The sequence below is a fragment of the Colius striatus genome, chromosome 2 (assembly GCF_028858725.1).
Source record: "Colius striatus isolate bColStr4 chromosome 2, bColStr4.1.hap1, whole genome shotgun sequence".
NCBI lineage: Eukaryota > Metazoa > Chordata > Aves > Coliiformes > Coliidae > Colius > Colius striatus.
In genome coordinates, this window is record NC_084760.1 from 8,468,983 (window position 1) to 8,496,435 (window position 27,453).

A 27,453-nucleotide genomic window follows, 5' to 3' on the forward strand; every position below is an offset into this window, starting at 1 on the left:
CACTATGACCTATATTGTTACTGGCTGATTCCCCAGCGGCTGTGCTGCCATTCAGCGGGATCTCGACCGGCTGGAGAGTTGGGCAGAGAGGAACCTCATGAGGTTCAGCAAGGACAAGTGCAGAGTCCTGCAGCTGGGGAGGAACAACCCCATGCACCAGTACAGGCTGGGGGTTGAACTGCTGGAGAGCAGCTCTGCAGAGAGAGACCTGGGAGTGCTGGTTGATAATAAACTGAACATGAGCCAGCAATGTGCCCTCGTGGCCAAGAAGGCCAATGGCAGCCTGGGATGCATCAAGAAGAGTGTGGCCAGCAGGTCAAAGGAGGTTCTTCTCCCCCTCTCCTCTGCCCTGGTGAGGCCTCATCTGGAGTCCTGTGTCCAGTTCTGGGTTCCCTAGCTCAAGAGGGACAGGGAAGTGCTGGAGAGAGGCCAGCACAGGGCCACCGAGATGATCAGGGCACTGGAACATCTTTCATATGAGGAAAGGCTGCGGGAACTGGGGCTGGTTAGTCTGGAGGAGACTGAGGGGAGATCTTATTAACATTTACAAATATCTAAATGGTGGGTGTCAGGAGGTTGGGGCAGCACTTTTTTCTGTTGTATCCAGTGACAGAACAAGGAGTAATGGAAAGAAGCTGGAACAGAAAAAGTTCCATTTAAACAGAAGAAAAGCTATGCCAGTGTTGAGGTGAGGGAGCCCTGGCACAGGCTGCCCAGGGAGGGTATGGAGGCTCCTTATCTGGAGGTCTTCAAAACCACCCTGGACACGTTCCTGAATGCCCTGATCTAGCTGAACCTGCTTCTGCAGGGGAGTTGGATGAGATGATCTCTAAAAGTCTCTTCCAACCCTACCATTCTGTGATAAAAAAAAAATCTCACAAATGTGTATCAGATCTGTGGATCTGGCAATAATGTTAAGAGTACCTTGGTTGCTGGCACTACACCAGGCGATAGCACATTTGCTCTTACAAATTCCAAACCCTCTTCAAGCACCCAAACACACGCTTCATTAAGACAGAGCAAAGTTAAAGTTGTACACCCTAAACCACGAAGGACAGAACAGTTCTGGGCATCCTCTCATTTTGTTTTCTAAGTCATTTTTTGGATGTATTTATTTTTGTAAGACTGCTTGTGTTATTTCAGTGCAAAGCTGAGAGTAATTCAACACATCTTACCATTGTTGTGGATATCAAACAGTCCCAGTTCATCCTCATCTGCTGCCATGATACAAACTCCCTATGGCTTCCCCATCTACAAGTAAGATATCAGAAGACAGACAGATTAACCAACTATTTCTGAACAACATTATAAAACAGAAGCATCATAAGTTACACCCGAGCTACCTGTGACCCTTGCTCTTCTATAAAATATAGCCCTAGAATGAGAAAACACACCAAGATAACAAACATGGAGCTCTATGAAGAAAAGCAATAAATTATCTGCCCTGTGAATAAGCATTCTGAAGATCTTCAGCTGTATCTTTTGTTCATATGCATCAAATAAAGATCCCATAAAGACCTTTTGGCATGAAAACAAGCACTGCTTTCTGTATACAGGTTACTTGAATGTATCTCTCCACCAGTTAAAATAACCTGACTTGACAATGCTGATTTCTTCTCTGCTGACCATTTAAGAGCCAAGTTTCCCCTGTCTGACACCACCAACCAAACCAATAACGAGCAGCAGCAGTCAAGGAACACTCAGCCTGTCGTGGCATCCAGCAATACCCTGGCACAGGCCGTACAGCAGCCGCCACAATACCTAACGCAGAGCGACTTCACAAGCACACACGCTTGTGACACCGACACACAAGCATCTCCGAGGGGAGAGCCGTAGCCTGCAACACCGAGGCCCCGGCTGCGTGGGCAAGAGCACCAGAGGAAAAAGCTCGGGTGTCGGGGCACGCAGAGACGCCGAGCAGCGCTGAGCGGCTGCTGCCAGCTGAGCGGCTGCGGCCCTTACCCACTGCCCAGGCCTCACTCTCTCTCCGCGGGCGGGAAGGGGCTGCCGCCCGCCCCGATTCCCGCCAGGGCGGAAGCGCCCGGGACCCCTCGGCGGCCAGGGCGGGAGAGACGCCCACGGCGGCCCGGCGGCAGCACCGCAACCGCCGCCGCACGGGGCAACCCCCCGCGCCCTCAACCGCCGGCGCGCCGCCCGCGAGGGCCGAGGCTCGGGGAGAGCAAGTCTCGGCCGGGCCGAACCGAAGCGGGCGGCGGGATCCGCGGAGGGGCAGTGGGGGAGGGGAGCGGCAGCCCCGCCGCGGCGAGGCGGCGCCGAGCCTCCCGCCGGGCTGGCGGAGGGAAAGGGACGGAAGGGAAGGGAGGAGGAAAGCCCCGCTCGGCCGGCCGACGCGGCTCTCACCCACCGGTCAGCAGCCGCGCCGCGGCCCGCCGCCCCCGGGCCGCGACACCCCGCAGGTCGCCGCCGCTGGTCCCGCAGGCCGGGCGCCGAGGGGGCGGGACTCGCGGCGCGGCAGCCAACGGCCGCCAACGCACGGCACGTTCCCGGCCGCGCCGCCGCCGAGCCCCGCCCCCTGGCCCGGCGCCGTTGGCGGGAAAGCGAGGCACGCGCGGCGCCCGCGGCCCGCCCCCGCCCCGCCCCCGCCCCGCCCCTCCGCAGCCTCGGCCCATAGCGCGGGAAACCGCACGGCGCTGCTCCGCCAGCGCACGGAGGCGGCCGCAGTCAGCGCGCAGCCCGGTGCCGCGGCCACCCGGCTCTTCTGTAAAGCCTGTGACGGGTGGGAGTGAAGCGTCCGCCGGAGTCCCGCCCGTGCTCACCTGGCGTGCGTTGGGCGCGGACGGCCGTGCCCCGCTGCTGCGCTGGGGCGGACCTGAGGCAGCTCCGGCGGCGCTCCCGGGGAGCCTGAGGTTTAAGTCCGGCTCCTGCTCTCAGCGATCCCGCTGTCAAATCCCTCTGTAAACACCATTAGTGCCTTAGACCCGCGTTCGGACTTGGTGACCCGGCTGCGGCCGGAGAGGAGAGCCGGGGAGGGTTGCATGGAACTGCCCCCGTGATGCCGGCCTTGTCTCTGCCGAGCCTGCGCCCCCCGCTCGGGTTAGTCACGCACCGCGCGTCTCCTCGGTCAGGACGCTCCGACTGATGCCATGACTTAGATGCGAAAGGCTTCGAGGCAAGCGCGCTGGCTGGTGGCCGTCCAGCAGCCCCGCTCCAGGCAAGTCCTGTACAGTTGTCTGTGTGGGAAAGGGGGAACAGCGCAGGACGAGGACGCAGCAGAGGAGCCCTTGCGTCCGCGAGCTTCCAGCCATCCCCCTCAGGAGAGACTACACTTCCCGGCATGCAGCAGGCGCCCGGCGTCGGGGCGGTACGCACGGCGCGGAGCGGTGCATCCTGGGAGCTGTAGTTCAGCCCGTGTGTCGTGACGTGCGGGGCGGAGCCGAGCCGCGCTTCCCTTTGCCTGCGACGGCGCGGGCGGGTGACGGCGCCGGCGGGGCGGAAGCGGGTGTTGAGCGGCGCTGCCCCCTCGCTCCCCACGTGCCGCGCGGCCCCTCCCGCCGCTCGCCTCAGCCGCTGCCCGCGCTCCGGCGGCGGCAGAGGAGGATGGCAGACATGCGGTTCCGCCTGGCGGAGCCGCTGCAGCTGCTGGCACGCCGCAACGAGAAGAGCAGCGCGGAGCTCAACCGGTTCTTGGCCAAACAGGTGAGCGGGGCGTGCGCGGGGCTCAGCAGTCGTCCCCGGGCGCTGATCCGCCCTTTCTCCCTCCGGGTGGGTGGCGCAGGGTCCGCCGAGGCGGGCAGGGCACGGCGCTGCACCGTGCCGCCTCCCCCGGCCCCGCCGCCATCTCCTGCCGGCAGCTTTGTCTGCTGCCCGTGCCGTCCGGCGACCCCCTCCCGCGCACTCGGCCGCCCGCCCGTCCGTCCGAGCCGTTCACGGGGACGGCTCTCCGCTCGCTTCTCCTCTCTGTCCGTGGGTGCTTGTGGCGGCTCTTACCCCTCCCCGCTGTGCGGGTGGAGCCCCGGAGGCACATCCTCTCCGATCCCCTAGTATCCCTGCTGAGGAGGCATTTTGCCCCGCGGTTAAAGTCGTCGGTGTCTCACACGTCCCGTAAGCTGACTCTGAAAGTACGGCAGCGAGAGAGGGCGTGTTGTTCCCGAGCTCTTGGGCAGTATCTAGTCCCTTGGCTGCGGCGTGTCACCTTGATGCTATTGGCGTGTCTCCTTTAAGTGCCTTAGGAACAGCACGTGGCGTAAAAAGGCAGAGGACTGGGTTTTCTACGGTTTGCTGCTTGTATTTTAATGACGGTGATGTTGGAAACTTGTTCCTGTTTTCACTGCCTGCCTTAACTGTAAAAGGCACACCTGCCTTTAGGAGAGTTGAGCCCTAGCACGTTGCAGTCTCTGAAACATTTGAAGACGTATAATAACAGGTGATATCAACACATCAGGTGTTGTCTTATTAATACCTTTTGTGATAGAGATTCTGAAGCCCCCAAATTGTGTATACGCTTTGGGGGATTCATAGTTCTGTTTGGGTGTCTAGGAAATTTCCTGGTTCTCTGAAGAGGACAAACCTGAATCATCAATGTTGTCATTCAGTCTGAATTACTGCCACTTAGTTATGGTTGGGGAAAGCTCTCATGCTGCTAAACAAGGTTTTCTGTTGGTAGGCAGGTGGCTTTTTCTCCTGTCGGGATCAAAGTAAAATTGGCATGAATCTATGTTCCTGAATCTATGTTCCTGCATTGGAGAGATGATGCTAGTTGGTGGGAAGCAGTGAATGAAAAGCTGCTATTCAAGAGGAAGAAACAGCTGAGAAATAGAGATAGGGATGATGCAGATATACGATGTAGCAGACACAGATGGAGCAGAGAACCAGAAGTGAGTCACCGAGACCTGAGACTAGGAAAGACCGTGCCCTTTCTCTTCTGGTGACTTGGTTTTGAGATGTACTTCAGGTTTAAAAGTCTTCCTAGGTGGCAATTAATTATTAAAGAGTGATTACATACAGAGACTTTGGAACAGCATGTTAATAAACAGTGGTTTCTTTTGCAAACTGGATTCCTATTTCCAAAGTGGGATGCTACGGATCTAGGAATTTGTTAAGCTTGTCTTGTCACCAAACTGCTGACTGCAGTCATCATACCTGATTTCTTTACAGTTGCTTTGCATGTAACTTAGGAAGCATGCATTGTGGAAATATAGAGCTCTCTTTGCAGCTTCCCTGTGTCTTCCTCGTGGCTTATTTCTTCAGTATTCCATAATGGAATGGAACTTACCCTCATCTGCTAAGTAACGAGATTCCTAGTGAGGCACCATGTCTGTAGTGATGGAAGATCTTGTTCCTTGGGCTTCAGTATGTAATGGAAATAGAGCATTTTCTGAAAAGTACTTGTATACCATTAAGCCTGCAAAGGTACAGCACATTTCTGTGTTCTTAATGAGGAAACTGGGATGAAAAGCTCTATAAAACGATCTCTGTTTCCTGCCTTTCTAATTTTGGGGTAATTTAAGCAAGCTGTATAAGGAAACAAACTGCTGGAGCATGCTTTTAGTTCTGTATGTTACCTAAGGTCTGTTTGAATTGGGATGTTTTCCTGCTTAGAATTCCAATAGCAAATTTTGTGCAAATGCAGTTATTTTGGCTCCCTGTGATGGTGTAACTTCAGTAGAGGAGTTCATTAATGTAATGGTTAGAATGCTACCAGGAATAGAACTCTATAAATAAGGGAGGGTCTTTTGCACTTTTGGAGTCTTGGAGTGTATTCTCATCTCCTTCTGATTCTATGTTTTTTAAGAGATGTGATTTTTAGGAGATGGTATGTTAGTAAATACACTGATACCAAGTCAAAGAAGGCTCTCCTCTCCTTGAAGGAGAGATCTGTCCAACTTGACCCAACATGGTGTGCTGAAGGACATGTAGGAAGTTCTAGCTTGTTCTGCAGCTCTCTTGTTCTCTCTCAGATTGCATATTCCCCTGCCTTTTTATTGTTTTCCCTTGGATTATGTGGGTTAGAAGGAGAGTGCAGGCTCATGCTTCATTTTACTGAACCGGACAGCTGCCTAAAAGAGTGGTCCTGCTCTGGTAGGCCGAGTCACACCTTTGTGTTGCTTGTGTTATCCTGAACCTAGTGAGTGTGGTGATGTAGAAAATCCTTTCAACTTTCAAGGATTAATTTGGATCACCTTGCCACACTGATTACTCTACAGTCATACAGTGGTAGAGCTGTTGTGTAAGGGCAGCGGAGCTGAGAACTGGAGGAGAGGAAGGATTTCCCACGTGTGGCCCTCCTGTCCTCCCACTCTTTTAGAAGTATCTCATTGTTTAATAAATGTATGATGTAATGTTCTGTGGAAAGACCTGTGGGCCACAATCAGAATCGTGGCCTTCACATGAGCCTAGATTGTTCCTTGCTGTGATCCATTCTCTTAGTAATCTGGTATTTGGATTGAGCTGTTTCTTAGTGATTTCTGTAGCTTGTGAGCACTGGGTAAATGTGCTGTATAGGCTGGGAAGGAGGTGTGCCACTTGGTTGTGTTTGACTCCAGGTCTCACTGCTAGCTGTGCTTCTGTTTAGCGTCTCTTTCATTAATAGTGCACAACGTGTGCATATATTCTGTGTCTGGAGGGACAGTCCTTTATTATACTCTCTTAAAGCATCTGTTTGGAACTGTGGGTGCAGATTTACTATCCCAGCTTTGAACACTTGAATCAAACGTGTTCAGATCAGCTGTCCTTTGTGGCTGATGGTGAAATACCCAGCTTTCTCTTCCTCAGAGCTGCCTTTAGTTAAAAAACCCTTCTGACAGTATTCTTTTTCTCCATAAAATTTTAAATTTAGACTCTGAAACTGAGCAGACGGTCTCTTTGTAGAATGGGAACATTGCCACTGTGATTTTTGAACAGTTTTATGTGTATAGTACCCTCGGGACATAATGATTAGAAAAAGTGCTTGCTCTCACACAATTGCTAATGGAATGGATTTGTTGTGCAGTAGTCATAGAACACTGTAGTTACACTGAGTCGGTCACATTTATTTACTATTTTGATGTTAACTGTTCATTTTATTTTATATTGGAAGTTCTGGCTAATAAATTCAGCACTGTGGTGTCTGGTTAGGGTAGCCAAAGATGTAACTGATTTGGAAGCAGAGGTACTTCTAATTTTTTACAGGGAAGCATAGAATGGGCTGGAAGGGACCTTTAAAGATTGTCTAGTCCCAACCCCTGTGTTAAAGTAGGTCCACCTAGATCAGGTCACAAAGGAATAGGTCCAGGTGGGTTTTGAAGACCTCCAGAGAAAGAGGCTCCACACCCTCCCTGGGCAGCCTGTGCCAGGGCTCCCTCACCTCAGCAGGGAAATAGCTTTTCTTTATGTTTAAATGGAACTTTGTGTTCCAGCTTCTTTCCGTTACCCCTTGACCTGTCACTGGATACAACAGAAAAAAGTGCTTCCCCAACCTCCTGACACCCACCATTTAGATATTTGTAAATATTAATAAGATCTCCCCTCAGTCTCCTCTTCTCCAGACTAAACAGCCCCAGTTCCCGCAGCCTTTCCTCATCAGGAAGATGCTCCAGTGCCCTGATCATCTTGGTGGCCCTGTGCTGGACTCTCTCCAGCAGTTCCCTGTCCCTCTTGAGCTGAGGAGCCCAGAACTGGATGCAGTACTCCAGATGAGGCCTCAGCAGGGCAGAGCAGAGGGGGAACAGAACCTCCCTTGACCTGCTGCCCACACTCCTCTTGATGCATCCCAGGCTGCCATTGGCCTTCTTGCCCATGAGGGCACGTTGCTGGCTCATGGTTAGTTTATTATCAACCAGCACTCCCAGGTCTCTCTCTGCAGAGCTGCTCTCTAGTGTTTGTCTCAAATCCTTTTGAGCCATGCTGCCTGTGAACAGCCCGTGAATTATTTTGCCACTCAAAATCTGTTCCTCTGCATTGCACAATGTCATGTTTGCTCTGTGATGAATGCAGACCTTCAGCTTCAGCTTTTAAATTTTTTTAGTGCTGATATGGTAGGTGAGAGGAAGATAAACATATGTTTTGTAGTGTATATACTTCAGTTTCCCTGATCTCTTATGCACTGTTAGGGAATTAATGTTTCCTTAAATTCAGGAGGCCGAAGGAACTTGAACAAGTGTCCGTGTGTTCTAGAAGGAAGTTGACGGTGGTATAAACCTTAGAAGGTTACCATTTCAAAAGTAATATGTAGGACCTCTGCAGTGTAGTTATCTTCTAACCATTAAACCCTTTCATCTGTAAGCGCAGGAGTCTAGGAGAGGTGGAAATTGACCTCACATGTTGCTACAGACAGTCTACCTGAATGAGGATGTTTCTGGGGGTAGTTTAAGTGCTTTGTTTGGAAAGCTGCCTTTCCTATTAGTATGTACAACTGTTTGCCAGGAAAGAATAAAATTGTCTTCACAGAAGGGTTCACAGCATGCAGGGGGTGAGTAGAGCATCAAAGTTAAAAGCAGCACCACTACAGTGAAAATATATAATCCTGACTCAAAATTCCCTATACTTCAGTGTATGCTCCATGTCGTGGAAGTGGATAAATGCTTGGATAACTATATGGGCTTAAAGATGAGGAAAACTGAAGCATAAGATGTGAGAAATAGGTTGATTTCTTCAGTGTCAGAGTTAGGAGTGTTGGGTAGAGATGTAAGGCAGTGTGTGTGGTTGGGGGTTGTTTGGTTGGGTTTTTCCTTTTTTTCTCCTAGCAGATGTGAATGTTTCCCGTTTAATATTTTTGTTTGTACTAAAGGACTATTTTGTATAAAAGTAAGAAAAAAGATCTCGCCTTCAGAGCTGTGGATACGTGCTGCTTCTTGTTAAGAGCATCACTCTCTGTAGTTGCCATCAGAAACACAGCAATAAGGCTGCCACCGTGACTGATGGAATGCTTCTCTTTTCAAAAAATATAGTGAACATGATGCAACTCAAACCTTCTTGTTAGTGAACCTGAATTCTTAACTGTTTTATGGCTCTAGTGAGACCCAGCTGTTGAGATCAGTGGGAATACTATTAATATATTCATAGAATCATAGAATGGTAGGGGTTGGAAGGGACTTTTAGAGATCATGTAGCCCAACCTCCCTGCAGAAGCAGGTCAGTCTGGTGATTATAACATTTTTTACTATTTTTCCCTTTCTTTGCTTTGTCTTTCAATTGTACAATATAGTTTTAAGTTAGTGTGACTTCTTTGTAATTCCTTTTCAGTGTGTCATTTTGCATGTCACTCACTTGATAACTCTTCAAAAAAAAGAGGGCTGTGTCAAGTTTAAGTACTTCCACTGGGAATTTTAGACTCCCTTCTGCTGTTTGAAAGATTTGTTCATGTGAAATTCACTATGACTCCTGCATGAATAGTTCTGCAGTTAAAAGCCCAAATGCATTCCCATTTAACTTAATCTCCATTCCGTTTAGATTTGGACTCAGCAGGATCGGCAGTGCATCCTCGATACCTTAGCGCAGCTGTTGCTGGATAAAGAGTGCACTCTGTTGGTTGGCCGTCAGGTTCGGCCTATCTTGTTGGATTTGTTGGAAAGAAATGCAGAAGCCATTAGAGCCGGTGGCCAAATCAATCATGATCGGCACGAAAGACTGTGTGTGGCAATGAGCAAGTTGGTTGCTGACCACCCTGATGTTTTGCCGTGAGTAACGTCTCTTTGTTCAGTTTTTGAACTTAGGGGAGTAGATCAGTGTTCACTCATGACGACAAAGTGATGCTACAACTTGGATTACTCCCACAGTAACAAATAGAGAATGATTTAGGAAACATGAGTCTTACAATTGAATTGAAATAAACTGTGTTTGAGTTCTGCTGGGATTTTTATCTTACTGATCACAAGAAACAAAACAACTCGCATGAAAAGTGCTTACAACCAAAATGCATTGAAGATTAGACCTGCAGGCCAGTAGAATGCAGAGTTATATAAGTAGGAATCTGTATTACTTTTCCAGTAAAGAAGGGCAATCAAAGACATTTACCAAAGGCAGAACTGTTAGCCCTTGATCATGGAATCATAGAATGGTAGGGATTGGAAGGGACCTTTAGAGACCATCTAGTCCAACTCCCCTGCTAAAGCAGGTCCACCTAGATGAGGTCACACAGGAACGTGTCCAGGTGGCTCTTAAAGACCTCCAAGGAAGGAGCCTCCACACCCTCCCTGGGCAGCCTGTGCCAGGGCTCCCTCACGTCACAGTGACATAGTTTTTTCTTGTATTTAAATGGAACATTGTGTGTTCCAGCTTCATCCCATTACCCCTTGTCCTTTTGCTAGATACCATTGAAAAAAGGGATGTCCCAACCTCCTGACACCCACCATTTAGATATTTGTAAATGTTAATAAGATCCCCCCAAGTCACCTCCAGACTAAACAGCCCCAGTTCCCACAGATAATGAAGTAATGATTTCTGGTAAGGTAAAGTATTTGTTGTTAGCTAATCACTGAAGTAGTAGTCTTTCTCAAGTGTGTGCAAAGACTTTAGTTCTCAGTATACTATCATTTACTGTCTCAGGACCTCTGTCCTGATGTTTTTATTAATGACTGTTTTGTTTTTACTTAGATGTCTATGTTACATCTCTTTTTCTCTCTCTGCCTCTTTCTTCTGAAGATTTGCTTTAAGATATTTTAAGAACACATCACCAGTTTTCCAGAGGCTTTTCCTGGAGAGCACAGATGCAAACACAGTCCGATATGGTCGCAGACGAATGAAGTTACGGGACCTCATGGAGGCAGCCTATAGATTCTTACAGAAGGAGCAATCAGTTTTCCGGGAACTGTGGGACTGGAGTGTGTGTATTCCACTCCTAAGGAGTCACGACACTTTAGTCCGTTGGTAAGTTTAACCACCCAAACCTCTGCTGGAAAGATATATCTGTGTCTTCAATTATATTTAGCAATGTTAACATGCAAGTAGAAAAGAATCTTCAGATAATATCAGGAACATCTGTATTGATGGTATCTGTACCTGTGCCTCTTACCTGATCTTTTGGAAGTTGTAGTGATCTATCACAGAGTGAAGTTTAGGCTAGCTCTTAGTCATGGTTAAAGCTGTGTTCTGGAGAATCTTTTCAAATCACTTCAGTTTGCCCACCTTGTATTCGTGGGAGATGATGGATTTATCACTTCACCTCTACTGTAAGCCTGTTGGCATATTGCATGCATTCTAACGTCTTATCATAGAGTCATAGAATGGTAGGGGTTGGAAGGGACCTTTAGAAATCATCTAATCCGAGAAGACTCAATACCCTCCCTGGGCAGCCTGTGCTAGGGCTCAATCACCCTCACAGTGAAGTAATTTTTTCCTTATGTTTCAATGGAAATTTTTGTGTTCCAGCTTCTTTCCATTGCCTCTTGTCCTCTCACTGGATACAACAGAAAAAAGTGATGCCCCAACCTCTTGACATCCACCATTTAGATACTTGTAAATATTAAGATCCCCTCTCAGTCTCCTCTTCTCCAGACTAAACAGCCCCAGTTCCCACAGCCTTTCCTCATAAGGAAGATGCTCCAGTTCCCGTGATCATCTTGGTGGCCCTGTGCTGGACTCTCTCAAGAAGTTCTCTGTCACTCTTGAGCTGTAGAGCCCAGAACTAGACACAGATGAGGCCTCACAAGGGCAGTTTAGAGGGGGAGCAGAACCTCCCTCAACCTGTTGGCCGTTCTCTTCTTGATGCCTAGAAAAAAGTAGAGATGAATCTACTCTCACTCTTTACAGTGATGTATGATGCTACTATTCATCGATACACTGTTAAGGAGTTGTTTTTTTTCTGTTGCTTCTACGTAGACTTAGTTGTCATTCTGTTGTGAGACAACTGTATGTAGTAAATAAGTCAAGGCTTGGGAGCTGTTGGCTTCTTTTGGTGCTAAGTCTTGGGTTTGTTGTGTTAGGGTTATTTCAGAAATAGCACAAAATAGAAAGCAATTTTGAAAGGGAAGTTGTTGGAAGAGATGGAAGTTGGGCAAAGAAGACTTGATTTTCATTGTCTTGTATGTTAACCTGCATTTATTTGCAAAAGTGCTCTACTATATTTCTGTTGATTGCTCAGTCTTTCAGAGAAAGGTTAGCTCATTGGTGTATGAATGATAAAGTATGCCATGATAGAATTGCTTTTCTCAATCCTGAGATATTTCTCTGAGCTTGAATGTTAAGCATAGCACTAAAATAATTTGTATCAAGTTTTTTCCAAACTTGTTGTTTTGGTTTGTAATTGACAGTTGTTAAACTAAATTTCTTAAGCCTATGTTTTGACATGTTTTGTTCTACACATATTTTTTAGGTATACTTCAAACTGCCTTGCTCTGGTTACATGTATGAATGACGAGCATAAGTTATCTTTCCTGAAGAAGATATTCAATCCTGAGGAGCTGATACATTTCAGATTAAAGTAAGAACTTTTGTAACCTTGAACACAATTTGTTTTTGTTGAAGGCTTTCAGTTGAGTTAATAAACATGAATTTTGCAGGCTGCTAGAAGAATCTCAACTGCAGAATGTGGAACAAGCCCTTGTTTTGGCCAATCCAGACTCCTTATTTTGGCAAAAGGAGAAAGAACTGCAGTATACACAAGGACATATTGTATCAGGTGACCTCTCTGCAAATGTAGTAGCTGTCTGTGGTATTGTGCTGCCTAGACTACAGCTTGTTTCTGAAGAGCAGGTACGTAACCCAGGGTTAAGTTGATACCCTTTTACCCATTTCCTCTTTTGTAAGAATCCCTAAATGTCATTAACTGATTTTATTTCCTGCCTAAACAGTATTGAGATACTACAAGTAATATGTATATGTTTAGCTTTCCTCATGCATGCTTTAAAGTAGTGTTGCATAATGTTAGACCCTGCAAAGCAGCTCTGCAGTGGAATGAAGCAATAAAGATGTAATAGCACTGTTCACTTCTTCTCCATGAAGCAGTTTTTATGTTCATAGTATAAAAGAATACTATACATACTAAAAGAGAATATTCAGCCCTACATAGTGTCTTCAGTCCAAGCTAGGGTGATATTCCATAGCTGAGTAAAGCCAGGATCTGGCACAGTTTCTTTTGCCTGCATGAAGTCGTTTTTTTGTGCTATACAGACATCTTATAAACAGCTTTTCTCCAAATACATTCTTTTTCTTCTCTTAAAACAAACAAATCAACCCATCCAAGGCTGCCATTTACTCTTCTGGATGGCAGAAAAAGGGGAGGAGACGAGCAAGAACTCGGTTTCTCCTCTTTCAGTGAAGTGTAATGCAGACTGTAGTAATATTTAGTTTTAGAAAGTCCACCAAAGACACAGCAGTTTTGAGCAAACTTTTTTTCCTCTTGAAATAGTGTTCATTTTGAGCTGTTCAGGTTGTTCTTTGTACCTGCATCCAATATTCTTGACTTGTTTTCTCATTTAGTTACAGTTTTGGCTCTTAGCTAAGTATTTCTGTTTTAGTTTTGCAAAACTGATCTACAAAAGGAGGACAAAGAAATGAATGAAGACTAGCTATGTCCAGAACTTCTTGTGTAGCAGAAGCAGGGAAAAAGAAATTTCCTCCCAAATTCTCACACTCTCCCTTCATTTGTCTAGTTGAATTTACTGTGTTCTAGATACAGAAATAGAGATATATAGATAGACAGATAGATATATGATTCAAGGCATGAGTTGAAATTGATTGCAATGGGAGAAACAGAACTGTTTTAAGTACATTTTTACTCTCATACTGCTCTGTCACTGCTGCTGCAATTGTGCTGAAGATAGGCCGTGCTAGAAACTTGATTGGTGAAAGGATGCTCTTTGAGGGTGTGGAGAACTTCCCCAAAAGGCATGCTTTTATCTTTTTAATAGCCACAGGTATTTTGCTCATTTGTAGTGTAGTTCCAGTTACACTGGAGAAGCTTCAGTTACAGCTGATGGGGTACTATGAAGAGATAGGAGTGAGCTGTGAGAGAAAGTAGGTAAAAAAACTAGCATTGTTGCCAGAGAACTACATGAAACTACATCTTTAAAGACAATCAGACTCCAAGATAAGACACTTGTTTCAGTGCAGTATGTACTCCGATATCTTATGTCTTTTGGCAGGAAAGCACTAATTTTTGTACCACATAGTGATACATAAAGGACTGTAGGAGAGTCACAATACTTGAAGAGTATCTGTAGCACTGATTAATCACCAGTTGGGAAACTACATTCATTGCATTTTGGATAAAATAGAAATGTAACTGCATTTACCTCTTTGTTTTTTCATGCACTGAATTTAATGATCTTTGGCCTCTGAAGAAAGAAGTAAATAAACTCATTAATATTCATGCTTGCATCATCTGAATCTAACTATTGTTTCATTTGTTGCGTGATTTGGACTCATTCTGATGACTTAATTTCACTTATATTGCAAATTGGATTTGATTGACATGTATTATGATGGAATAATTACAATGCCTGTACTGACAACTTAGTGTGAAGTCCCCTTGGGAACAAATTGTACATATACTTTAAGTGTTTCACCTATAATAGGTTTTTGATGAAATGTGTTTTAATATCTGTCATTAAATACAGTTTTAGGATCCTTTATTTTATTTGATATGTGTTGACAGATCTGGAGGCCAGAATTTTCGAGTTGTCAAAACTCACTTTCCTAATTATTCTGTGTTGAACAACCTGTAAAAGTAACAATTTCAGTGTAGTAACTCCTATTTCATGTTTGAACAGGAAAAGAACACCAGCTATTTTGTTTTGGTTGAATCTGCCTTCACGAATCTTCAAAACCTTGCTATTGCAGTAGCGCATCAGAGTCCTGTTTTATTAGAAGGACCAATAGGATGTGGCAAAACTTCTTTAATAGAATATTTAGCAGCTGTTACAGGAAGAGCAAAGCCTCCTCATATTTTGAAAGTCCAGCTTGGGGATCAAACTGATAGTAAGGTAACTAATGAAGTTGTTTTATGTTTGATTGGTCAGACATAGACAATATTTAAGTATAATTTTACTAGGAAACTAAGTCCATATTTCAGATTTTACCTGAAGACCCCACAAACCCAACTCTGTAGTATTGGTATTATTATTGATGAGAATAAATAAATGTGAAGAAAAGTCAATTAAGCATCATTAGGCTTTAAATTCTGTACCTAATTGTGCTGTATCTGTTTCACTCAACATTTTATCAAGACTTTGCTATGTGCAAGAGCCCTACTGCTTTGTTTTTTCGTCATGAAAAAGTGTTAAAGCTGGTGGCAAAGGCTGTATGAACACTTATTTCAGTTTAAGTGAGCTGATGTCAGTTTAATCTGTTCCCAGTTTTTTGTGGTAACTGTGAGATGAAGTAAGACCCTATAATGCTTATGACACTTGCACTTACATGTAATAGTGTAGAGATAATGCCAGAGGTGAAGATGATTTCACATTCTTCTTATTTTGCCCGTGTTATTTTTGAGCTTGAATTGATTTGTTTGGCTCAATCTGTGTTTAGTTTTCTAAGGTGGTTAGAATCTCCCAGAAGTGCTGTTTTGAAAGTTTTTATTAGCATGCATAAGCACTTTCTTTACTTGCACAGAACAGCTGATTTCACTGTCTCACAAATGTTCTCTCCAAGGTAATTTTTCAGATACATGACTGCCATGTTAAGAAAAAGCAGTAAAATTCAAGGTACAAAGTATGTAACAGTGAAACAAAAAAGAATTATTAAAGGAATGTTTAAATGTGGAAGTTATAACTTGACAGAGGGAGACCTGGGAGTCCTGATTGATAATAAGCTAAGTATGAGCCAGCAATGTGCCCTCGTGGCCAAGAAGGCCAATGGCATCCAGGGATGCATCAACGAGAGTGTGGCCAGCAGGTCAAGGGAGGTTCTTCTCCCTCTCTACTCTGCCCTGGTGAGGCCTCATCTGGAGTCCTGTGTCCAGTTCTGGGCTCCTCAGCTCGAGAGGGACAGAGAACTGCTGCAGAGAGTCCAGCGCAGGGCCACCAAGATGATCAGGGGACTGGAGCATCTTTCATATGAGGAAAGGCTGCGGGAACTGGGGCTGTTTAGTCTGGAGAAGAGGAGACTGAGGGGAGATCTTATTAACATTTATAAATATCTAAAGGATGGATGTCAGGAGGTTGGGACATCCCTTTTTTCTGTGGTAGATAATGATAGGACAAGGGGTAATAGGATGAAGCTGGAACACAAAAAGTTCCACTTAAACATAAACTATTTCCCTGCTGAGGTGAGGGAGCCCTGGCACAGGCTGCCCAGAGGGTTTGTGGAGGCTCCTTCCTTGGAGGTCTTCAAGACCTGCCTGGACATGTTCCTATGTGACCTGATCTAGGTGACTCTGCTTCTGCAGGGGGGTTGGACTGGATGATCTCTAAAAATCCTTTCCAACCACTACCATTTTAGGAGAGACAATACTTGACTGGTTTGCTGTCTTTGAATAACTTGCTTTGTGCTTCCTCTTAAGTATAGCTCTTAAGACACAGACTTCTCAAATACAGTTCAATACAATCCTAGACACTTTTGTGTGTGATTATTGTTAACTGTTGATTATGGTGGCACAGCTCTGTACATTGACTTCCAATTACCCAATTCATTTTAATTATTACATTTGTGTTAGTTTCACCCCTCTACATCTTTTTTCTTAATTAAGAAACCTTTAATGCCAGGCACAGATTACCAGATGGATTGTTTAGTACTTTGAAGACTAAGTAAAACGTTAATTGTGTGTACCAATTTTGGTTGGTTTTGCTCTGAGGTTTTAAGGCATGCAACAAACAGGTCTCTAACTTAGTGATTGTTTCTGTCATAGACGCTGCTTGGTATGTATCGTTGCACGGATGTACCGGGGGAGTTTGTTTGGCAACCTGGAACCTTGACACAAGCTGTTACCAAAGGTCACTGGATACTTTTGGAGGATATTGATTATGCTCCTCTGGATGTGGTATGTAGGTTTATGTTGTTTGTAAAGTACGGACTAGCAATTTTTAGAGTCTAATCACCATGAGTTCTACAGCACCATGCTGAAAATACTGTCCCTTTAAAAGGAGTTAGCAAGAATCACAGAATCTTAAGGGCTATGGGGACCTCAAAAGATCATCCAGTCCAACCCCCCTGCCAGAGCAGGACCACCTAGAGTAGGTCACACAGGAACTCATCCAAGTGGGTTTTGAACGTCCTCAGAGAAGGAGACTCCACAACCCATCTGGGCAGCCTATTTCAGTGCTCCCTTACCCTCAGTGAAGAAGTTTTTCCTCGTGTTTCTTTGGAACCTCTTATGTTCCAGCTTCTACCTGTTGCCCCTTCATGTCTTCTGCAAGAAGAGTGTCATAGATATGTTTTGCTGTACAGACTTGCTGGACGTTCTGCAGTTCATTGTTTTCTTCTGTAAAGCATTCTTTAAGTGACTAAATAAGCTTACACCTAGTTTTTTTTGGTTCTAGGCTTCTGAAATAAAGAGAATTTCTAAAAAAGCCAAGAAATACAACTATTATAAACAGTTTTTCACTGCCTGAGGGTCATGCACTTATTTCTGTGGACTCAGCTCACTGCACTCATCATATGCATGCCCTGAGTCCTGCATTCATCTCTCCCTTTCTACAGATCCTCCCTGTAGACATCTTTCTTGTCTCCTTTCTCCATATCAAAATCTCCATGCTTGCCTTTCTCTGTGCTGAGCGACCATCATCATGGTCCTAGCTCCCTTTTTTCCCTGCCACCATTACTACTGTCCTTCTGCATGGAAGGATGGATTCTTTAAATAGAAACCAAATTATCCTGGGGGTAGCAGGGTATACATAGAAAAATGATGATGTTTGAGAACTACATCTTTGAAATGTGCAGGGGGATTGGATGATCTCTAAAGGTCCTTTCCAACCCTACCATTCTGTGATTCTATGTGTGTCATCTTTGTTTGGGCAGATTAAGAAAATAAGGCTTCTGATGGGAAAGTGTCCACTAATCCAACTAATAATTTGAAATAGTTTTGGTTTGGACTTGCAGTGTAAAGAGTGTAATTTCCATTCTCTTATGGTTAAATCTGGATATAGGAGAAAGAAGATAGGTAAACATTATACCTGTGAATTCCACTGCTGATTAAAATTACTGAGGACTCTGCAGTTCCTGTTAGCATCACTTGGAAGTGCAGTCGACAGGGATGGCATTTGCTAATAGATTGTAGTGGTGCTCAGTCGAAGTCTTTGAGCCTCTCAAGTGTAAAATGACTGTGGATGGATGTGCTGTCTGTTAGTTTCACACACATTAAAACAAAATGATACATTTTCTGTTCTTCTTCAGATCTCTGTGTTGATTCCACTTCTGGAAAAAAGAGAGCTGCTGATTCCTGGGCGTGGGGACTGTTTAAAAGTAGCACCGGGATTCCAGTTCTTTGCAACCAGGAGGTAGGCTTCTGAAGTTAAATGAGGTCAAGTGCAGTGATATCCTATTTTTAAGTCAAAAGACAGGGAGCACAAGGCACTTGGGCAGCAGTATTTTAGCAATTTCCAAGTAGCAAGCAATAGAAGCCATAGGAGTTGCAAAAGGAATTTTTTTCACTTCAGAACTGCCTTGTAGTAGTACTGGGTTAATGCAGCCTTGTACAGAAAAGTCACTTCAGCAAGGCTAAAGGAATGAACTTGATACACACTCTTCTATTAGGATCTGTGGAAGATATTTCTCAGACCACTTCTGTCAGACTCCTTCCTTCATGAAGAATTCTGTGCATTGCTTCTGATAGACTTAACTTAATTTGAGTCATCTTTGTGCAAGGAGATTTTGCACTACAAAGGGAAAAACACTGTCATAAAAGAGCAGACAACTTGGAAAGCAGAGACAGGAAAGTAGGGTACATGATAGTACAGTGGCAAAGAGTGGGTGATCTGTGCATGTGTGTTATGCTGTAGCAGCAGTGTGTAATGTGTTCTTTGTACAGGAATGAACTGGAAATCTTGACACAACATGCTGTGTTTCTTCACATTTTGATTTAGGATATTCAGTTGTGGTGGAGGTTGGTACAGGCAGCAAAGCAGCCATGCTGCTCTTCTGGACAAATACTGGACCAAAATACATCTGGATTACATGAGCAAAGGAGAACTTAAGGAGGTATGGTGTGTGTTGCTCTAGTGTTTTGTGTGAATAATTCTTTCAGTTAAGGATAATAAACATTTTTCATTAATAAATTTGACCCTTATTTTTATCTTCCACAATATGCACTTCAGATTTTTGTCCTGACAGTTTTGAAGTAAATGGGCAGTTTTTCAGGTAAATCAGGAGTGAATTGGACAAAAATGTCTGGAACCCACTTTGGCAAACAGAGTTCTGCTTTGAATGGGTCTAAGAATCAAATATCTTTGACATTTTGTAGCTCTCAGAGAATTTAAAAAGAGAAAAAAGAAAAAAGTGAGTTTCATCCTGAGCTCTAAGCTTTGAGTTGTAATTGATAACTGACCCAACTGTTTTTCCAATAGTTGTTTCTGTTTAAATCTTTTGTTAGCATGTCTAGGGAATGTTTGCTTTGTGTAGTCCTTCAAAAAAGTTAAAGGAGCCCAGGGCTTAAATGGAAATGGAATTCTCTAGGGATTGTCCTTGTGATGTAGAGCTCAGAATAGGATCTAATTTTAAAAGAGCCTTGCTGAGGGGGAAAAAGGAGTGAATAGTCTTTAGCAGAAGAACTAGTAGAAAGCACTGAATTTTCTGGAATGAAGAAGGTAGTTTTTTCAGGAGGATTTTGTCCTGGTTTCCACTGGGATAGTGGTTTCTTCCTAGTAACTGGTACAGTGCTGTGTATTGGATTTAGTGTGAGGAAAATGTTGATAACACGTTCATATTTAAGTTGTTGCTAAGTAATGCAAGAGGTTTTTGGTTTTCCATGTGCTGCCTGCAAGCAAGTGTGCAAGAAGCTGGGAGGGAGCATGGCCAGGACAGCTGACACAAACTAGCCAAAAGCCTATTCCATCTCCTAGAAAGTCATAGAATCGTAGAATGGTAGGGTTGGAAAGGACCTTTAGAGATTGTGTAGTCCAACCCCCCGCAGAAGCAGGTCCACCTAGATCAGGTCACACAGGAATGTGCCCATGTGAGTTTTGAAGAGCACCAGAGAAGGAGCCTCCACACCCTCCCTGGGCAGCCTGTGCCAGGGCTCCCTCACCTCAACACTGACATAGTTTTTTTCTTATATTTAAGTGGAACTTTTTGTGTTCCAGCTTCATCCCATCACCCCTTGTCCTGTTGCTGGCTACTATAGAAAAAGGGAATGTCCCAACCTCCTGACACCCACCCTTTAGATATTTATAAATGTTAATAAGATCTCCCCTCAGTCTCCTCCAGACTAAACAGCCCCAGTTCCTGCAGCCTTTCCTTATATGAAAGATGTTCCAGTGCCCTGATCATCTTGGTGGCCCTGCACTGGCCTCTCTGCAGCAGTTCCCTGTCCCTCTCGAGCTGAGGAGCCCAGAGCTGGACACAGGACTCCAGATAAGGCCTCACCAAGGCAGAGGAGAAGGGGAGCAGAACCTCCCTTGACCTGCTGCCCACACTCTTCTTGATGCATCCCATGTCACTTATTTCATACACTTATCCCATGTCACTTATTTCATACTTGTAAGTTTTATTGAAGCAAGTAGACACATGGGGAGGTCTCTGCAGACAGCTTGCTGGAGATACACACAGTTGTGTGCTGTATCCTGCTTCTACTACAGATAAATCCACGTGGACAGGCACTTTAGGAAGTTCACAGTGGCAGTATTAAAAAAGATCCTGTGCCAAACTGATGTCAGATGACATCCAGAAAGGAGCAATCCTCAAGTAAGGTCACCTGTCAAAACCTTAAGAAACGATGGATCTTTGGTGTTAAATGTGTCAGCACTAGGTTCCTGCTGTTCTTTTTTGTAACTTTGTAGCTCAAGTCACAAAAATATGTAAAGTAAACACTGTAAGATTCTGTGTAGTAGAATAGGAGACAACATCCACTTGCTTGTCTTGAAAATAGACTTGTTCTTCTCATTGATCTTAAGTCAATCTGCAGGGTTAGACTGCTGTTCCTGGCCTGTATTGGTGATAAGCTTGTTTGGGGAAGCAATAGTTTTGTTTGGCAAGCTTTAGGGGAGAGAACTGAGCTGAGAGCAAACTGCAAAAGAAAAAATAGCCCCTTAATGTGTCTTTGTCAGCAGTGAACAGACAACTTAAGTGTTCAAAGATGTCATAAGACAGACAGGAGTTAAGAATTTGTTTTATCAGTTCTATGATCATGATCTGAGTTTAGATAGGATTGAATGCACCTTTTGTTCTTCCTAAGGGTACTTGTGCAACTGGATTAAAAGTAAAAGGATTGAAATAGAATTCACTTGGCAAAGTTCACTTCTGGCATCTGGATCCATGTAGTACAAGTCACAATAACTTTTATTTTCTTCAGATGAGAGGTTCTCAATTGAAGATTAGAGGTTCTTGATTTTCTCCAAGTGAGTGGTTCTGTTCAGCTTGTTAGCTTGAGTGTGTATCCTGTTTAAATCCAGGGAGCTGGTGATTTTCTTCCAATGCTAAAGACTTTTTCATTTCTTTCTTTTTTGTGGGGGTTTTTTCAGGTTCTTCAAAGGAGATACCCCAACCTTGCTCTGGTAACCGATCACTTGCTAGACATTTACATTGAACTTACTGGAGACAAGTACCAGGCATCAGAAAACAATGCTTCTGGCTCTGGGCGTGTACCAGAAGATTCATCAGCAACAATATCAGAATATAAGAAACCAAATCTGGAAGGAAGAGAACTATCATTAAGGTTATCTTTTCATATGTTTATTAGAAGGAAATTTAGTCAGCTACCTGCAGAGATAGAAGGGTTTACCTTTTTCTTATTTTTCTTTTAAATAGTGAGAAAAGTTTGAATAACTAAACTGGAATCTCACAGAAACTGGGAAAATGGGTTTTTCATTTAAACATAGTAGCTAATATATCTTTTAATTTAGATTGAGATTATTTAGGACTTTCCATTTGCTATACTTAATTATTTGAGGAAAGAGTGTAAGTTTTGCCACGTGTGGTGCCAAGTTGTTTTCAGGCCATATGAATTACTTCTCAATTGATTTTAACATAAAATACCAGTTCTAGTTAAGAACTGAAATATACTGTGTACTGGAAAAGACAAACTTTAACCTCACACCGCCAAGCCCATCACTGAACCATGTCCCTCAGCACCTCATCTACATGTCTTTTAAATACCTCCAGGCATGGATCTCCCACCTTCTCCCTGGGCAGCCTGTTCAGTGATTAACAGCCCTTTCAGTGAAGAACTTCTTTCTAATCTCCAGTCTATCTCCCCCCTGGTGCAACTCATTTCCTCTTGTCCAGAAATAATTGTTCTATTATTTCCTTTTCTCATACCAAATGTCAATTCTACTCCTGGAATTTCTGTAACCAATATTGCTCTAAACTATTCAGTAAATACTAGATGTAGGTAGTACCCCAGGTTTTTGTGAAGCATGAGTGCTGCTAATTTTAAAACAGCAGTTGTTTTTGTAGAATGAGGCATTTCAGAAGATTTTGTTGTTTGTATGAAATGGATATCTTGAAGAAACAGATTTTTTTTTATACCTTCCTGGATGAAAAGTTTCCTGCTTTTATATTTCTTTCAATTTCATATTACTCTACTCTTTAATGGAGTACATGTTATCTATTTCTAAATAATGTATCTGAAAGCAGCACTGGTCTTTATGTGCTGGGCTACTCTTTATAATTAGTATCCTTCTCATACATGCCTTCCCAAGTACAACTTACACAGCAGCTAAATGTGCAATCACCAAAAAATGATGTAAGCTGAACATGGAAGAAAGTGCTGTATGTTTTGGCTTGATTGTACCAAGTCTTTTCCTTTTTTCCTTTCAGAGACTTACTGAACTGGTGCAGCAGGATTGCTTACAACTTTGACAGTAATTCTCCAACTACAGCAGTGAATATTTTTCAGGAGGTGCGGAAAAACTTGATGCAGAAATTGCTCACCCAAATTCTAGCATTGTCTCAAATCTTGACATAATCTATTTGGGAATGTGAAATGGGAATTTACTTTTAGTTTTATGTGAAGCAGTTGAGTTGTAGCTGGAATGTTTGCAAGATGTCTATCGGAGGCTTTCCTTATGACTTGAAGAGTTGTTTGCGGTAATGTGCTGAAAGCCAATCCAGGCTTACTACTGTCATGCAAACAGCATGCTGAAATGTAGTTTGACTGACAGGAGCTGGGATTGCATGTGCCTGAGAGTAAAAACTTTTAAAGGTCTTTCCTTTTTCTTGTAATATGAGGCTTCTTTCCTGTGCATCAGTTTGCATTCATGGTTTGGAAGTTTTTGGGTGTGCATCAGTCAGAGGTAGCTGTAAGATGTAAGACTTTAGAATGTTACTTCCTTCTCTGTTTTAGTCTGTTCATCTAAAAGTAGTTTCTACTTTCAGTAGAAGCCCACTAAACTACAGAATGTAGAAGTTCTTGTTGCATCCTTTTTAACTCCATTGTTTGACTGTCTCTGTGGACAGCAAAATAATCTTAGTTACAATGGCTGGATTGGATTCAGGCTCTTGTAAATTAAGATGGTGCTTTTCAGTCAGATCATACCATACAAAATTTGTATTGAAGAAATTTGTTTTCCCCTTGACAGGCATTGGACTGTTTCACAGCTATGCTGTCCAACCAAGGGAGCAGACAGAAAATGGCGAAAGTTATTGGAAGCAAGCTAAACATTTCCAAGAAAAAGGTATGTTGAGCTGCAATTAACACACTTATTGGTAATATTCTGTAACTTGTAGTTATTTTAGTGACTAAAGAATCTCTCTGTCCTAAACAGTTTTTGCTCTCTGTACTATCTCAGGATCTACATTTTTCTCCTGTTTTATTTTCAGCTATGTTTTTTCTCTTCTCTGAAACTTCCAGAAAGAACAGATTGCAAATGGTGTCATCATATGAAATAATGATTGCAGTTTCCTAAGCACACAGTGCTGCTAGATGCAGAGTAATAAAGCACATGGTTTTTCTTTGGTGATTACAGTGAACTTAAACAAGTTACTTGTTTGGTTGTTGAATAATTGATCCCAAAATCAAGTACGTCTCTACAGGCTAAAAATTATATATCGATAGGATGTGATATAAATGGCTGCGTTGAACTAAACCATTACTTTGTCAGCTATCTCTGACTCTAGAAGTTTGACTGGGAAGAAAATCCCCTTCTTTGTTACCTTAAAGTAGATGGATCTTTGAAACCTCTATGGATTCTTCTGTTTATGCTTCTTACTTTGCATAATTTCAATACAGGAAGGTATTATCCTCTGCCAATGGTAAAATATCCTTGTTTACACAGAGGCATATACTGTGGGAGATTCGTTTCTTTATTGTTAGTTACTGTAACTGCTCCCAGGTTCAAGTTTATGTAGTTGAACTACCATGGAAATAGACAAAGTAGAAATATGATAGCATAGACCCATGTCCTGGTTTAGGCCAAGCAGGGAACAGAAGACCAGGATTAGCCTCAAGTACCAAAGACCTGAGGATTGCCAAAGGACAGGGAGAGCTTAATTGCCACTTAAGGTTCAGGACAAAACAGCCCAGGCTACTCAGCTTGGGGAAGGAAACAGAGAATAATTTATTGCAACATCAACTAAAACATAACCTTAAACCCCAAAACATAACCAAAATGAAACAACACAGAGTGGTACAACAATGAAGACTCTGACCAGCCCTTTAAGAACACCTTCTCCCTCCTCCTCCCCTCTTCCCAGGCTCAGAGCCCTGATCCCGGTGTTTTTACCTCCTCCCCACCGAACGACTCGGGGGGGCAGGGAGTGGGGGTTTCAGTCAGTCTGTTCCTGATGGCTTCTGCCATTTGTCCCTCCTCAGGACAGGTGGGCTCAGCACCAGCCCTCCCTGCAAGTCCATGGGGTCCCTCACACACACACAGCCCTGCCCGGGCTGCTCCCATGCGCATTGATCCCAAAGGCTGCAGCTCCTCTCTGCCTCTCGTGTGGGGCTGCTCTGGGCCCGCAGGCTCCAGCACGGCCTGTGCCATGGCCGTCTCCCCACACAGTCCCTCGCCCGTCCGGGCTCACTCACACGGAGCTGCTGGTGGCTCTCAGTCCTGCCATGGCCCTGCATGGCTTGCAGGGGCACAGCTGCATTCTCACCACGGCTTGCAGAGGGGTCTCTGGTCTGGTGCTTCTCCTTCCTTCCTCCTTCTCTGGCTGTGGGGTCTGCATGGTCGCCTCCATCTTGTATCACTCTCACACCTCCTGCCAGCACTTCAAATTCCTGTCCCTAAATAGTGATGGCAGAGGTGCCAGATTGGCCCAGCCGGGCTGGAGGTGGGTGTGAACCCAGGAGCTGGGGGAGAGTCCAAAAACTCTTTACTGGGTCTTCACTGTGACCCCCTCCCCCTGTTACCAAGCAAAAGCTGCTCCTTGCTAAACCAGGACAACCCATTACCAAGTTATTAAATGGAAGGACGTGGTTTGTACTAATAACACTTCTCAGGTCTTTCAGTGTTTTAGGTAATTAGTATCTAAAACCTCTAAAATACAAAATCTTTCCATGAAAAGTTAGCTTGCTGCAAAGTGATACTGGTTAGCATAGCATGGGTATTCTTAGTGTGGTGTTGCAGACAATGTTAACATTGGCAATGCTGGTGCTTTCTTCACAGGCGGAGTTCTTTTGTGAACTCCATAAACCAGAAATTCTTATACAAGAACAAGAAGTCACTGTTGGCAGAGTGCATCTCGTGAAGAAACAAACCCAGACTCTCACTGCACAAAGGTAGGATATCTTGTAGCTTCCCTCTGAACTGAAATATTTTTTGGTGAAATAAAATAGATTGGAAGTTACAGGATGAAAAAAAAAGTAAACTGATGCTCTCATTCTAGTGAAAGGAATATGATGAGTTCTTTCTCTTGTCGTCTGAGTTTTACCTTGTGTGTCTTTAAGGCCATCTGCATCATACTATTATAAGCTATTGTACTGTTAGTAGCCAAAACACGGAGATATTCAGCTTCATTTGAACTAGAGTTTCTTCATGAGGTAGCAATGTGCCCTCGTGGCCAAGGCGGCCAATGGCATCCAGGGATGCATCAAGAAGAGTGTGGCCAGCAGGTCGAGGGAGGTTCTTCTCCCTCTACTCTGCCCTGATGAGGCTTCATCTGGAGTCCTGTGTCCAGTTCTGGGCTCCTCAGCTCAAGAGGGACAGGGTACTGCTGGAGAGAGTCCAGCACAGGGCCACCAAGATGATCGGGATGTGGAACATCTTTCATATGAAGAAAGGCTGCAGGAACTGGGGCTGTTTAGTCTGGAGGAGACTGAGGGGGGATCTTATTAACATTTACAAAGATCTAAAGGGTGGGTGTCAGGAGGTTGGGACATCCCTTTTTTCTTTTGTAGGTAGCAACAGGACAAGGGGTGATGGGATGAAGTGGAACACAAAAAGTTCCACTTAAATATAAGAAAAAACTTTCACTGTGAGGTGAGGGAGCCCTGGCACAGGCTGCCCAGAGGGGGTGTGGAGTCTCCTTCCTTGGAGGTCTTCAAGACCCACCTGGACATGTTCCTATGTGACCTGATCTAGGTGACCCTGCTTCTGCAGGGGGGTTGGACTAGATGATCTCTAGACATCCCTTCCAACCCCTACCAGTCTATGATTCTATGATCCACATCTGTTATAATACTATTTTGATGAATCTGTGTTTGTAAAGGGAGATTTTTTGCAGCATGTGACACAAACTTCGTTGGCCAGGAAGTTCTCTGGCAACCCTGAGTTTCTAGTTTGTATCTTGAGAAAAGTAACTTACAAGAGTATCTGGAAATCAGTTTTTTCCAAACCCGTATTTTTCGTCTACCAAAAAAAAATCCTAAATTTAACTACTCCTCTAAAAAAAAATAACAAAAGTAAAATTGAAATGAAGTTCTTGATAAATCTTGGGTTTGAGTTGCTTCCTTTGTTTCTTCAGAGCGAAACACACCTTTGCTGCCACACGGCCCTCTGCAGTATTGATTGAACAACTTGCCGTTTGTGTGGTCAAAGGAGAGCCTGTGCTTTTGGTTGGTGAAACAGGAACTGGCAAAACCTCAACTGTTCAGTACCTTGCTCATATTACAGGTAAGTAACGTTCAAAGACTGTAACTTATACGAAGATGACTTAAAAAAACAAGGAACAAATAACCCACAAGTTCATGATGCTTTCTATTTCTGTTTCAAGGACACCATCTGAGGGTTATCAACATGAACCAACAAAGTGACACAGCAGATCTATTAGGGGGGTGAGTCACTGACTGGTGTTTTGTTCTGCATAATAAATTATCAGTATCAGAAACAGCTTCTGATGCAGATATAGTTGTGTTATCAAAGAATTGGGTTTAGACCCTTAGACAAATGTCTTATAGTAGCATTAAATGTCTTAAATACATTTGCATGCAGAAGCCATGATGAAGTCATTTAAAAGCACAACCCAATGTCTCAGTAAAAATAGGTAAGCTGTTCAGTATAAATATGGTGTAATAATCACTGGACATGCTGGTTGCTATCAGTAAAAATA

At 44.0% G+C, this 27,453-nt stretch overlaps 2 protein-coding genes across 5 annotated transcripts in view; one reads left to right on the forward strand and one right to left on the reverse strand.

Moving 5' to 3' along the window:
- Positions 1-3,103, reverse strand: part of CASP8AP2 (caspase 8 associated protein 2) — a 29,444-nt gene extending 26,341 nt beyond the window's left edge. For 2 of the 4 annotated variants that reach the window (XR_009818186.1, XM_061990059.1), the window contains exons 1-2: positions 2,778-3,103; positions 1,176-1,251 (exon numbers count right to left, since the gene is read on the reverse strand). Coding sequence is in view for 3 of the 4 variants with exons in the window: in XM_061990059.1 (XP_061846043.1) it covers positions 1,176-1,224 (49 nt within the window). In the remaining variant the exon portion in view is untranslated. Of the gene's footprint in view, positions 1-1,175; positions 1,252-2,365; positions 2,452-2,777 lie in introns of those variants that run through there. The other 2 variants (XM_061990061.1, XM_061990060.1) reach the window with 2 other exon arrangements.
- A 353-nt stretch (positions 3,104-3,456) lies between these two features.
- The window catches only part of MDN1 (midasin AAA ATPase 1), a 116,142-nt gene continuing 92,145 nt past the window's right edge, over positions 3,457-27,453 (forward strand). Inside the window, exons 1-15 of the mRNA XM_061989428.1 lie at positions 3,457-3,657; positions 9,388-9,614; positions 10,579-10,803; positions 12,248-12,355; positions 12,435-12,627; positions 14,646-14,858; positions 16,721-16,852; positions 18,205-18,308; positions 18,894-19,008; positions 21,486-21,679; positions 22,783-22,864; positions 23,544-23,639; positions 25,572-25,684; positions 26,869-27,017; positions 27,118-27,178. Of these exons, the coding sequence (XP_061845412.1) occupies positions 3,559-3,657; positions 9,388-9,614; positions 10,579-10,803; positions 12,248-12,355; positions 12,435-12,627; positions 14,646-14,858; positions 16,721-16,852; positions 18,205-18,308; positions 18,894-19,008; positions 21,486-21,679; positions 22,783-22,864; positions 23,544-23,639; positions 25,572-25,684; positions 26,869-27,017; positions 27,118-27,178 (2,111 nt within the window). The 5' untranslated portion in view covers positions 3,457-3,558. The remainder of the gene's footprint in view (positions 3,658-9,387; positions 9,615-10,578; positions 10,804-12,247; positions 12,356-12,434; positions 12,628-14,645; positions 14,859-16,720; positions 16,853-18,204; positions 18,309-18,893; positions 19,009-21,485; positions 21,680-22,782; positions 22,865-23,543; positions 23,640-25,571; positions 25,685-26,868; positions 27,018-27,117; positions 27,179-27,453) is intronic.